The sequence below is a fragment of the Sus scrofa genome, chromosome 10 (genome assembly GCF_000003025.6).
Source record: "Sus scrofa isolate TJ Tabasco breed Duroc chromosome 10, Sscrofa11.1, whole genome shotgun sequence".
Taxonomy (NCBI): domain Eukaryota; kingdom Metazoa; phylum Chordata; class Mammalia; order Artiodactyla; family Suidae; genus Sus; species Sus scrofa.
Window position 1 is genome coordinate 21,016,905 of NC_010452.4, and position 14,613 is coordinate 21,031,517.

Genomic DNA, 14,613 nt, shown 5'->3' on the forward strand with positions numbered 1-14,613 from the left:
GGTTTACTAGATATCTACAGAACATTCCATCCTAAAACAGCAGACTATACATTCTTTTGAAGTGTACATGGAACTTTCTCCAGCATAGATCTCATGCTAGTGCACAAAACAAAAGTCTCAAAAAATTTAAGTAAATCAAAGTCATGTTAAGCATCTTTTCAACCACAGCAGTATGAAACTAGAAAACTAGATATCAATTATAAGAAGAAACTGGTAAAACACAAACACATGGAGATTAAACAACATGCTACTAAAAAATCCAGCATGTCAATGAAGATATCAGAGGGGAAATAAAAAAAAAGACCTTGAGGGAACTGAAAGTAGAAACACAATGATCCAAAATCTTTGGGATGCAGCAAAAGCAGGTCTAAGAGGGAAGTTTATAGTGATACAGGTCTACCTCAGGAAATAAGAAAAACTTCAAACAATCTAACTTTCCATGTAAAGGAATTGGAAGAAGAAAACAGAGCCCAAAGTCAATGTAAGGAAGGAAATAATAACGATCATAGCATAAATAAATGAAATAGAGACAAAAAACAAAACAAAACAAAAAAGGTCAATGAAACCAAGAACTGTTTTTTAAAAAAAGAAAATCGATAAACTTTTTGCCAGATTAATGAAAAAAGAGAGCCCAAATAAAATTAGAAATAAAAGTTATAACCAATATCACTGAAATACAATCATAAGAGTAAATTAATAAGAATAGCTGTGCACCAAAAAAAATTGACAATCTAACAGAAATGGATAAATTCCTAGAAATATACAATCTTTCATGACTGAGTCAGGAAGAAATAGAAGGTCTGAAAAAGACCAATGACTAGTATTGAAATCAAATCAGTAATCAGTAACCCCTCAACAAAGGTCTGGGACCAAAAAGCTTCACGGGGGAATTTTACCAAACATTTAAAAAGTCAGCACCTATCTTTCTCAGGCTATTCGAAAAAATTGAAGAGGAGGGAATGCTTCCAAAGTCATTCTATGAGGCTGGCATAACCTTGATACCAAAACCAGCCAAGACACTACAAAAAAAGAAAATTACAGACCAATTTCCCTGATGAACACAGATGCAGAAATACTCAGCAGAATGTTAGCGGACTGAATTCAGCAGTACACAGAAAGTATCATACAGCATGATCAAGTGAAGTTTATCCTAGGGATGCCAGGATGCTTCAGTATCTGCAAATCAATCAACATGATACTCCACATTAACAAAATGAAGGATAAAAGTCATGATCATCTAAATAGATGTCAAAAACACATTTGATAAAGTTAAACATCATTCATGGTAAAAGCTTTCAACAACGTTGGTATAGAGGAAACATACCTCAACATAAAAAAGGCCATAATAACAAACCCACAGCTAACATCACACTAACAGTCAAAAGCTGAAAGCGTTCTCTCTAAGTAAAAGATATTGAGCATAGTTCCCTGTACTATCCAGTAGGTCCTTGTTTGTTTACTTTAGTGTATGTTATCTGTTAATCCCCAACTCCCAATTAATTCCTCCTTCCCCACCCCTTTTTCCTTGGGTAGCCATAAGTTTGTTTTCTATGTCTGCGAGTCTACTTCTATTTTGTAAATAAGTTTATTTATATCATGTTTTTGGAATCCACATATAAGTGGTATCATGCAATATTTGTCTTTATCTGACTTATTTACTTAGTGTAATAACCTTGAGGTCCATCCATGTGGCTGCAAATAACATTATTTTATTTTTTATGGCTGACTAATATTCCATTGTGTATATGTATCACATCTTTATCCACTTATCTGTCAGTGGACATTTAGGTTGCTTTCATGTCTTGGCTATTATTAATAATGCTGTTATGAATGTTGCAGTGTATATATCTTTTCAAGTTAGAATTTTCATCTTTTCTGGATAAATGTCTAGGACTGGGATTGCTGGATCCTGTGTTAACTCTGTTTTTAGTTTTTCGAGGAACCTCCATCCTGTTTTCCATAGTGGCTGCACCAGTTTACATTCCCACCAGCAGTGTAGGAGGATTCCCCTTTCTCCACACCCTCTCCAGGATTTATTATTTGTAGACTTTTTGATGATGGCCATTCTGACAGGTGTGAGGTAATACCTCATGGTAGTTTTGATTTGCATTTCTCTAATAATTAGTTATGTTGAGCATCTTTTCATGTACCTCTTGCCGTCTGTAAGTCTTCTTTGGACAAATATCTCTTTAGGTCTTCTGTCTGTTTTTTGACTGTTTTTTTTTTGATGTTGAGCTATATGAGCTGTTGTTTCTTAAAAGCTTTTGCACAGCAGAGGAAACAGTGAACAAATTGAAAGGACAAGCTGTGTAATGAGAGAAGATATTTGCAGTTTTAGTTTCCAATATAATAAATATTGATAGCCATGACTTACATGAAAAAAATCCCTTTGGGGTTCTCAGATAAAGAGGTCCTGGGACCCAAAAGTTTGAGAATGTTGAACTGGACCACAGTGATCCTCTATAAAGAAAGAAGATTAGAGAAGTTAGTTTTTGTTTTTCTTTTTTTCTTGAGGAATGAGAGATGGAATCTTTTATTCAAGGCTTGTGAAGATACCAGGTGGTCATTTGGATATTGGTGTTTGCAGCTCAGTGCTCTGAACAGATTATATAGTAGAGAGAGATTTCAGAGTATTCTTGGGGGGGGGGGAGTCATTAGAGTCGTAGGATTGGATGGGATGACTTGAGAAAATGTAGGCTTGAGAAAAATGAAGATGCAAGTCTTAGAGCACTCCAGCATATATGTTGGATAGAAAAGGAGCTTAGAAAAAGCAGCTGCAGTGGCGGGTGGGGGGAAAGCCAGGAGAAAATGGGTTACAGAGCACTTCAGGACAGTGAGACAGTTGTATCCAAAGTTGGATGAAGTCAAATGGAAGGTGCTTGGTGAGGGCGCTTATCATCTCTTGTCTGGATCCTTGCAGCAGCTTCTTGACTGGTCTTGCTTGTAGCTGTCGGCCTGCCTACTCTGTCACATGGCAAAGATGATCATATTTCCAAAATAGGGAACCTTCTCCCCCTTATCTGCTTGACCCAGCATTAGCTCTCTGATACCAACTGGATAACTGGATAGAGTAAATACCGTAAAAGCTTTCTCATGGACTGATAGCTATGTTGTTAGCCTAACCTTCTGATATTAACTCTCCAGCAGCTATCTCTTACCACTTGCCAACTTTAAATTTAAATTACTTACAAGATGTTGTGCTCTGCTTTGGGGTATTTCAGTGTGTTTTTTCGCTTTTCCCCATTTTCCCTTCTTCCTTGCTCATCTAAACCTCGTGAGCTTCTCTTCCTATTTAAAACCCAAATCAGGCAGCACCTTCTTCAGGTGGCCTTTATTGATTGAAGATTGGTTGCCAAATTTGTTGAATTTGATCATTATTTTACTCATCATTGTCTTTAATCTTATTAAAGTATAGCAGTAATTATTAGATGTTTTTATGACAGAGATGCATCCATCCATTCATTCAGTATACATTCAGCACCCATTTTGTGCCAAGCATTGACCTAAACACTGCAGGTACAGCTGTGGACCACACAGATAGGGCCCTACAATACAGGATTTATAATCTAGAAAACCAAATGCATATTTAATGTACATATACATATATATACACACATATATATATTCAGATGTGTTTGTGTTTTATTTATGAGATTAGTGGAAAGAAATAATATTTAAGTATCTTTGGCCTTTGGAAATATGATAAATAATGATTTTAAATCAGTGTACAAACACGGATATATTCTTATTCTGTAAAAGCATTAAGAATCCAGTAACATATGGAACCATGTTAGATATTGTGCAAAGAAAATTTTGTTGCTTTTTATTCATTGTATTGCTAAGCTTATAAGCAATATAAGAATTGCATACAGACTTTTATTTTCTAAGCAGAATCTTTTTGACCTCTGTCTGGATACTGTAGAAGTGGTTTTCCTGTAATACAATTGTTAGATTAAATCACTTCTAAGGTTTCTTTGATTTTTATGTTTCTTTTTTTTTTAACTTTGGCTTCTTTTCTTCATAATTTTATTTGCTTAGATATTGTCACACATCAGTAGGTATGATGAAACCCCCACTTTGTCATAATCTAGCACAAACTCAGTGTGTGTTCTTAGGATTAGTCAAGCTGTGGGATATTAAAACACGTTACACACAAGAAAGCATTTTATGATGAACTCAATTAAACAGAAGTGCTTTATTTAAAAAAAAAACCAAAAAAACAAAACCTTGCAAGCCTGCTTGGGTCCTTTAGTATGCTAATATTTACTGTGACTCTAAGAGCGATTCATGGAGGAAGTAGTATTTCACAGAGGTCTTTGACCAGGAAGCCCTTTTTTTTTTTTTTTTTTCATGGAGTATCTTATGGAATTATCCATGGGACACTAGATATGAGTCTTGATTTTAATGCTTTAGATTTCACACTGAAAGGTATTCTCATTTGTTACTGGGATTCCCTTTTCTCCTTCCCTCTCCTCCCTCCTTGAATCCAATGATATGTAAATATGATTATACATCATGACTAAGTGGGGTTCATCCAGGAAATGAATACTGGCTTAACAGTCACCAAAATGACTGTTCAAAATTTGAAGAAAAAAGAATCACCAAAGTTCAACATTTTAACGAAGTAAAAAAGTGCATAATCAGCTCAGAACACGGAAGGGGCATTTGACAAAAATCTAACATCTATTCTTTATAGAATCTTTCAGCAAAGTAGTAATAGAAGGGCACTACCTCAGCCTGATAAATTAGGACAGGTATGAAAAATGTGGAGCTCCCTTTGTGGCTCAGTGGTTAATGAACCTGAGATCCATGAGGATGCCGTTTTGATCCCTGGCCTCACTGAGTGGGTTAAGGATCTGGCGTTGCTGTAAGCTGTGGTGTAGGTCACAGACGCAGCTCAGATCCTGTGTTGCTGTGGCTGTGGTGTAGGCTGGCAGGTGTAGCTCCGATTGGACCCCTAGCCTGGGAACCTCCATATGCCGCAGGTGTGGCCCTAAAAAGCGAAAAAAGAAAAATATAATCTGACAGTATATTTAAATGATAAATGAATGACTGCTTTCCTCCTAAGATAGGAACGAGTAAAGGCCATCTCTGTTTCTGTTCACTCTACTGGAGGTTCTAGCCATTGCAGTAAGGCAAGGATCTACAAAAAATCCACTTGAACTAATGAGTAATTTTTGCAGATTTGCAAGAAGATGAGAGGCCAATATACACAAATCGGTCATATTTCTATAAAAGATCAGAAAAATAGAAGTAAAAGATACCTGTCATTTATAATAGTATCAAAAATACAATATACTTAGGAAAGAACCTGGAAAAATATGTGAAAGACCAATACTGAAACTGAAAACCATTACTGAAAGAAATTACACTTCAGATAAATGAGATATCCTGTGTTTATGGGTTTGAAGACCCAATAGTATTAAACTCTCACTTTTCCCCAGTTGATCTATAGAGTTGATATAATCCTATCAAAATCCCAAAAGCCTTAAAAAAAATAGAAACAAACAGGCAGGTTCTAAAATTCATACTAAAATCAGATGTGATGTAAGCATATATCAAGACTTTATAATGAAGTGAGGATATACACAAATGTAGTATATATATATATTTAAGCAGTCATTTGATATGTGACAAGGATGATGTAACAGCACTGCAGTGTGACATGGGGTAAAGGATAATCTTTTCAGTATGTGATTTGAGGTCAGTCGGATAGCCATATGGAAAAACAAACTGAATAATGACTTTACCTTTTATCGTACAAAACTTGAATTCCAGGTCAACTTCAGATTTAAATATGAAAGGCAAACAACAAGGCTTATGTTAGAAGATAATGTATGAGAATTTTAGAGTAAGGAAATAATTCTTAAATAGCATACAAAAGCATTAATCATAAAAGGTTGATTAATTAGACCATATTAAATTTGTGAATTTCTATTCATAAGTTAATTGAAAGATGCATTAGTAAGGTTTTAAAAAGACAAGTCACAGAATGGAAGAAAGTATTTGCAATAACAAATGATCCACGGCTAGAATGTTTTTATTGCTTTTTAAAGAGCGTATGAAGTGAAGATGTGTTGTAGTTTTTCTGTTGATCCTATTTAAATGGATCCTAGTTTTTTAACCCACAAGATTTTAGTTATGAAATTACCCTTGGGAGGACCTAGAGATATTTGTGTGAAATCCGTGCAGAAGTGACTCCTGGACTGGGTGTTGGCTGAGTTTTGATTGTAGTTCTCTTTTTTTTTTTTTTTTTGTCTTTTGTCTTTTTAGGGCCACACCCTCGGCATATGGAGGTTCCCAGGCTGGAGGTCCAATTGGAGCTCTAGCCCCTGGCACACATCGCAGCCACAGCAACGCCAGATCTGAGCCACATCTTCGACCTACACCACAGCCCACGGCAGCACTGGATCCTCAACCCACTGAGCAAGGCCAGGGATCGAACCTGCAACCTCATGGTTCCTAGTCAGATTCATTTCCGCTGCGCCACAACGGGAACTCCCTAGTTCAGTTCTTGAGCCTTTGCAGAACTTCGCATGTGGTCTTCAGCCTGAGTTTATTGAAGTAGTGGATGGCTGTTTTATAATCACAAGCAAAGTGTGCATAAGCAAACAAACACTCTCATCTGAGGATTGGGCTTTAAATTTTTTTAAGTCATTTATTTATTTATTTATTTATTTATTTTCTACTGTACAGCATGGTGACCCAGTTACACATCATGTATACATTCTTTTTTCTCACATCGTCAAGCTCCATCGTAAGTGACTAGACATGGTTCTCAGTGCTACACAGCAGGATCTCATTGCTCATCCATTCCAAAAGCAATAGTTTGCATCTATTAACCCCAAGCTCCCAGTCCATCCCACTCCCTCCCCCTCCCCCTTGGCAACCCCAAGTCTCTTCTCCAAGTCCATGATTTTCTTTTCTGCAGAAAGGTTCCTTTGTGCCTTATGTATTAGATTCCAGATAGAAGTGATATATCATATGGTATTTGTCTTTCTCTTTCTGACTTAACTTCGTTCAGGATGAGAGTCTCCTTTTAAATTTAAACCTAAAAATCACAGTAAGCATTAGAGTTGGACATAAAGAACGAAAGTACTAACAGTTTTAGAAGAGGAAGATGAGGTGCGTTTAAGGAATGTGAACACTGGCTGCGACTGTAGGAAGCCTGCACTGGCTGTGACTGTAGGCTCATCAGACAAGGTGATCCTCTCATACTGGGGAGGGGGAGGGAAGCCTCTTGGATCTCTAAGCCATAATGAAGGAGCAAGAATTGCATCTCACAGAAGAGGATTTTCTAAGCATAAAATGCTACTTCTGAGAAGAACGAGTTGAGGCAGTGAATATTCGTGTTCGCTCAACAGAGCTTGGATTTAGCAAGTGGCAGATAAGAGTGTGGAATGTCTTAATGGACACTCTTGAAGCGTTAGGTAACTCGGGTATGGATTGGTGCTGATGACATTATCTAAATTTCAACTTCACATTTTTTGCAGAATTCTGAAATTCCCATTGCTTCAGACAATGGATGAGCAATCCCAAGGGATGCAAGGGCCACCTGTTCCTCAGTTCCAGCCACAGGTAACGTGTTCCCTAAACTCTGTGTGTGTGTGTGTGTGTGCGTGTGTGTAGTGCAGAAGGAGGAAGTACATTTATGGTTCCGTTAGGAAATAAATAGCCCAAATGCTAACTATAAATTTCCAAGCTTAATCAGAATTGTTTCTATTTTAAAGTATTGTTTTAGAATTCTTCGTTCTCACGTACAAACATGAATAAAGGTTCAGTTTTAGCTTGGAACTTGAATTGAATGACCTGTAGGCTTTGAGAGTTCATGTTAGGCTTAGGAAGGGAAAAAAAGGGGTAAGCAGTGTTTGTGTCTTTTGTGCCTGTCTCTGCTTTGGCTGGCTGGTCCTGCGTTGCCCACAACTGAGTTCCATCACCACCCCTGTCCTCATTCTCTGACTAGTAATGTTTCCCTTGCTATGTATTTGCTTGTTCTTTTAACATAAACGAAGCAAAAGGAATGTTTCAGCCAAGCAGGTACCCACACCGTTGAAAGTAATTAGGAAGCATCCGTTGTTCATGGTGGATGCTTGCCCTGAATAAAGCCTCATCGATGCTGATGGACATAAAGTAACATTCACCCTTGCACAGAGGCAGCACCTCCCTCTTGTTGTTATTCATCAGTGAGTGTTTCTCGGTTTGGTGTTTGAAGCATTCCTTCTACAGAGTCTCAGGCTTCCTCTGCTAGCCTTGTCCCAGTTTGGCTTGATGGTAATTCTGGAAAGGGACACTGATAGATGTTCTTTCAGATGCCTTCTGTGTAGTCAGATAAGTTTGGGAGGCTTGGGTTACACAGCGCTCTGTGATCCTCAGAGCCTTCCCTGTGTCGGTGTACACTGTGGATTTTACAGGATGGGGTCTTGGGCTGTAGTGAGTGCCAAGCTTATTTGATTAGGGCCCCCCCCTTTTTTAAGCAGATTAATCAGCTCCTCTCAGAATCAGTGTCTGTGAAGCACAGTTCAGGAACTCTTCCTGCCTACAAAATAAACTCTTTCTGCCCCTCTGACTTTATTCATTTTGCACCCTCATCTCCATCTCCAATTCTTGAAATCGTGCCCATCCTTCAAGGGCCATTTAAAATGCCATCTGCACAGGGAATCCTTTTCTGATTTTGTGAGTATATCTCTTTTCTGGTATTTCTGAGACCTCAGTGTCATTTTACAAGGACATTTTCCTTATCTTTGCTTCTTGGGTTACACTCTCCTTGAAGGTTTGCCCTGCGTCTTCCTTTCTTTGGATGCCCTGTGATACTGCAGCTCCTCATATGAAGCAGGGATCAGGAAGAATGTGATTGAAACCAGCCAGGGACTCCTTCGGGTGAACGTGTTTAAATTAGCCCGTCACCGAGTTCAATTTTACACTCTTTTCTGTGTTACACCTATCTGAATCCTCTGTACTGTGTTCAGAAAAGAGACCCTTGAGCTTAGAGTAAGGCCAATATTTTATTTTTATTTTTCACTTTTTAGGGCCATACCACAACAAATGGAGGTTCCCAGGCTCAGGGTCAAATTAAAGCTGTAGCCGCTGGCCTATGCCACAGCCACAGCAACTCCGGATCCGAGCTGTGTCTGTGACCGACACCATAGTCATGGCAACACCAGATCCTTAACCCACTGAGCAAGGCCAGGGATTGAACCTGCAACCTTATGCTACAAGTTGGATTTGTTTTCTGCTGCGCCATGACGGGAACTCCAAGGCCAGTATTTTTTTTTTTTTTTTTTGTCTTTTTGCCATTTCTTGGGCCGCTCCTGCGGCATATGGAGTTTCCCAGGCTAGGGATCCAATCGAGCTGTAGTTGCCAGTCTACGCCAGAGCCACAGCAACGCAGGATCCGAGCCGCATCTGCAACCTACACCACAGCTCACGGCAACACTGGATCCTCAACCCACTGAGCAAGGCCAGGGATCGAACCCGCAACCTCATGGTTCCTAGTCAGATTCGTTAACCACTGCACCACGACGGGAACTCCAAGGCCAGTATTTTAATTTCAAGATGATTGTGTGCTTTTTTTTTTTTTTTTTAAATCTTTCTATATTTTATGTTATGGTCATAAGTGATCAAGATTATAGGAGGCAGCTGCTATCTTTGGACATAGGCATAACTTAGTGCCAGTTGTACACACATACATAAGATACTGTTGTTCCATATTATATGTCTAGGGTCTAGCAAAGATAGTAAAAGAAGCACCTCTAAAATTAGGGAGTCTGGGAGTTCCCTTGTGGTGCATTGTGCCACAGATCCAGCATTGTCATTGCAGCTACTTGGGTCACTGCAATGGTGCAGGTTCCATCCCTGGCCCAGGAACTTCCACTTGCTGTAGGCACGGCCATAAAATGAAATAAAATTAGGTAGTCTATGTTATGATTTTGAAACTTTCAGTTTTGAACAGCTTTAAGTTTAAAAGGAAAACAAAACAAAACAAAACCCAAGCACTTAGGTTCTTGCTTCCTACTGACTTCCCCACCAAGAAGGCCAGAGTGGCTGCAGAAGGCAGAAATAAGGCAAGGCTTCCTGGGACCCAGAGTGGCCGCTCAGCCTACATTTCAAAGTTTCGTGCTTGGTCCTGTCTCTGCTTTTCACCATGTTGCCTTGTCCATGCCTCCTGCTGCTGCTCCCTGGGGCTGGACCTTGCACCCCACTGGAAAGAGGCACCTGTCCTCCGGTTCCTGGTGGCTGCGGCAGGTGGAGGACGGAGGGCGGGTTGGTTCTGTCTCTGCGGCCGGACTGATGGTGTGAGATTACCTGACAAGGGTTTATAGGCGCTGTTGCTTATTAAGTCTTTGAAAGATGTTACTGCTTCGCGGGAGCATTATTTTTAAAGGCTGGCAAAGGACAGCCTCTGCTTGGGGTTGACAACCTTCTTTTGTTTTGTTCCACGCCATTGGCCTGAATAACGGGTGATTCGGCAACATATGGTTAGTTGAGTGACTTCCTCCACTCTTGTGATGCTAAGATGCATCTGGACATAAACGGAAGCAGAGGATGGCAGCTCTCTGAGTGTGTAATGACAAGTGATGTATATTCTTGGCATGTCTTTCTTTTTCTTGTTCTGCGATGACGACTCTAACCCTGCAATGTGTAACCCGTGGTCTCATTTTTCGATCAGTGTGAGTTTCCTTTTTTTTTAAGCTTTAGAATATAAGATTCGTGTGTCTTTATTAATTTTTTTTGTATTATTGTCATTCTCTTGAACTTAGGGAAATTTTTTTCCTCTCAGCGTCCCTTTCTTTCCTTTTTCCTTCTGTAATTATTTCTACTGAGCCTTTGAAAGTACTGAAACGATATTTGGACTAGATTTGTCTCCTATGTAATCATATTTTTTTTTGGTCTCTTGTTTGTGGAACAACGGATAGAGCTTAATTTAAAAAAAAAAAGCAGGAGTTCCCGTTGTGGCTCAGTGGTTAACGAACCCGACTAGAATCCATGAGGGCTTGTGTTCAATCCCTGGCTGCGATCGGTGGGTTAAGAATCCAGCGTTGCCGTGAGCTGTGCTGTAGGTCGCAGACACAGCTTGGATCTGGCATTGCTATGCTGTGGTGTAGGTCAGCGGCTACATCTCGATTCGACCCCTAGCCTGGGGACCTCTATGCTGCAGGTGTGGCCCTAAAAATACAAAAGACAGAAGAAAAAAACTGTAAAAGGTGGTGACAGTGGAATAATAAAATATTTACATTTTCGTCTGAGACTAATGTTAAATAATGGAAGTTTACAGCTAACATTTTGTGTTTTGGTTTCCGGTCATTGAGTGAAGAAAGCTAAGTTACATTCATTTTTTAATCATAAAAATAAATATAAAATAATTATATAATCAGAGGACAATTTAATGAATTTCTGGGAGTGATTAGAGGGAGGATTCATTTTAATTGTAATAATCACCAGGACTTGGGTTATCATTATTATTTTTAAATTTGAAGATACCTAGTCTAACACTTTGGCTCCCTGTGAAAGAGAGAACGCATCCCAGATCTACAGGTAGCAAAGCAGATGTTTTTATGGCTGGCAGCTGTGAGCATCTTGTCTGGGAGTCTTCCAGCTCAAGCAGCAAGGAGGACTGACCATTTATTTCTTTAAGCTTCCTGGCAGCCCAAACAGCAGTTCCCTGTGTGCTTTTGCCTCTCTGTGAAGTGGGCACGTAGGGATGAAAAGAAGCTGACGGCGTAGCACGCTCAGGGTAGTAATCCTGGGGCTTCGTGGCTCAGAACAGAGTCCCCACCCTGGACTTGCTGACTGGGATGCATTTTGGACATGGTAACTGCCAGGCCTTCCCTTTAGCTCATCTTACAGAATTACTTTCTTTATGAAATAAAGATCGTCATTTAGTTTGCTTCTTTTGATAAATTGATTTTGCCAAGGCGCAGCATTTGGTGCAGCTTTTTTTTTTTTTTTTTTTTTTTTTTTGCTTTTTAGGGCCATACCTGTGGCATATGGAGGTTCCCAGGTTAGGGGTCAACTCAGAGCTATAGCTATAGCTGCCAGCCTACACCACAGCCACAGCAACGCAGGATCCAAGCCGTGTCTGCAACCTACACCACAGCTCACGGCAATGCCAGATTCTTAACCCACTGAGTGCGGCCAGGGATGGAACCCGCATCCTCATGGATATTAGTTGGGTTCGTTGCCGCTGAGCGGTGACGGGAACTCCCTGGTGCAGCTTTAATTTTTGGAAGTCTCTATAGACATTTTGGTGTCATGTTCTCCTGTTAAGTTTACTTCATCGAGTAACTTTATTGCTGTAGGTACAGGAGAAACAGCAGCAGGTGTTTGGAGGAAAAAAGACTCTTGCAGAGTTTCAGTCCATGCAATAGAATTTACCACCTTACCGCTTTCTATTTCGTTCCTTGTCTTTCTTCTTTCTTTTGTGTTTAAGCTTTATCCCTAGTCCCCAGAGTGCTAGCTAGAGCACATAGTAGGCCTTCAGTAAGTGCTTTGATGCACATCAACCCAGTCTCTTTCTTTTCAAATAGCATCTTTTAAATGAATATTAAAATATATAAATGTCCTCGAATGTCTCTTTCTGGCACAAGTTCAAGCAGTGGCCTACACCTAGGTACCTACACCAGAGATAGGACAGGAAGCGATTCTTGGCAGCGCTTTGTCAGACTGAGATGTGAGAAGCAAGCCCTAACCGAGCAAGGAAGAAAACTTCGAGGAAAAGAAAGACGCTTTCTCCAGGAAGAGTTTCCACCCAGAAGTCAAGTATTGTCTAGATGTCTGAACTCTTTTTAACTTACCATTTTGTTTTTCTTGGGTAACAGTCTATATACAAATATAGATGTATAAATGATTTATTTAAAAAAAAACCCCCAAAACCTTTAGGTGTTTCCATTGTGGCTCAGCAGGTTAAGAACCTGACTAGCATCCATGAGGATGTGAGTTCAATCCCTGGCCTCGCTCAGTGGGTGAAGGATCTGGCGTGGGCGCTGGGAGTTGAGCGGGTCTGTCTGACTTGTTAGTTTCATGGCAAAGGCTCCTCATACTTCCTGGCCAGTTGGATCTTCTTATTCACTGCGCCTCTTGGTGTTTTTATAGGTACCTCAAGCGCCTGGACCTTTGAATAGTGTGGGATGCTCCACTATTGATGGAATTTTATCTTGATGATGAAATTTATCGTATTCTGCCCAGGATTGTCCTTCTGCCTGTGACTGTTCGCACTGTCCATCTAGTTGTCCAGACTACAAACAAGTGACTCTCATACTTTTTATTTAGGCAGTTTTCACGTTCCCTTGATTTTACCTTAAAAAGCTCTTCAGTCGGCGGATTCTCTCCATCCTGACTCGCAGGGGATTGCTGCCTTCTGCCTGGATTGTTGCAGAGGCTCCTGAACTGACCTCTTTACCTCTCCTTTTACCACTTCTAGTTCCTTTTGTACATCGTAGCCGGACACATTGTTCCAAAGCACACATTTTATTGTATCACTTCCTTAAACGCTGGTTTTGACAGCCCTCAGGATCCGCCACATCTCCGTACGGGACGCAGGGAGAGGGTCTCATGTCACCTGGTCTCCTTTTTTGTCTCCAGCTGCGTTTTGTGTCCTTCCCTGTTTGGACCCAGATTCAGTCGCATCTCGCTTAGAATCTGCTCTTTTCCAGCTCCAGGGCTTAGGTGCACAGGCAATGGTCTCCAGTGCTGTTCCTGGAGATTTAGTCCTTGGAGCTGAGCAGGCTCACTGTGTGTCTGTGAACTCCATGATAGAGGCCTTAAGGAAAGGGTTGTCTCAGGGGAAATCTGGAATTTGGAAGATGACAACAAGATTATTCTCAGAAAAATAGTGATCATTGAGGAGTTTCTTCTATCAATTTGCTTCTTTAAAAATGTTTTTTGTTATAGTTTATTTACAGCGTTCTGTCAATTTCTGCAGTACAGCAATGTGACCCAGTCATATATAGTTTTTCTCATATTATCTTTCATCCTGTTTCTGTGCTCTGCAGCAGGACCTCATTGTCTGTCCATTCTTTTTTTTTTTTTTTTTGTCTTTTTGCCTTTTCTAGGGCCGCTTCCCGTGGCATATGGAGGTTCCCAGGTTAGGGGTCGAATCGGAGCTGTAGCTGCCAGCCTACGCCAGAGCCACAGCAACTCGGAACCCGAGTCATGTCTGCGACCTACACCATAGCTCACAGCAACACCAGATCCTTAACCCACTGAGCAAGGCCAGGGATTGAACCCACAGCCTCATGGTTCCTAGTCGGATTCATTGACCACTGAGCCACGACGGGGACTCCATGTCCATTCTAAGTGTAACAGCGTGTGTCCGTTAACCCCAAATTCCCGTTCCCCCACTCCCTCGCCCTCCTCCTTGGCAACCAGCAATCTGCTCTCTATGTGTGAGAGTCTGTTTCTGTTCTGTAGACAGGTCCATTTGTGCCATCTAGCTTGCTTCTAATAAGTAAGAATGCAGTATGCCAAGCGGTGCAGGCTTCACTTCTGTTGATGGTATTTTCTGTCGATGAGTAATGGATGATGGCTACTTAGTATTTGTTGGGTGAATGAATTAATCTCTAAATGAAAGATAACTATTGCTTAATCTAACTGTATTATGTTAATATTTATAGATGT

General features: G+C 40.4%; 1 protein-coding gene across 4 annotated transcripts in view; it reads left to right on the top strand.

Annotated features, from left to right (window-relative positions):
- Window positions 1-14,613, top strand: part of NEK7 (NIMA related kinase 7) — a 157,624-nt gene that overhangs the window by 50,245 nt on the left and 92,766 nt on the right. For all 4 annotated transcript variants that reach the window (XM_005667989.3, XM_021064489.1, XM_021064487.1 and 1 more), the window contains one exon: window positions 7,494-7,578. In XM_005667989.3, the coding sequence (XP_005668046.1) occupies window positions 7,522-7,578 (57 nt within the window). In that variant the 5' untranslated portion in view covers window positions 7,494-7,521. Of the gene's footprint in view, window positions 1-7,493; window positions 7,579-14,613 lie in introns of those variants that run through there.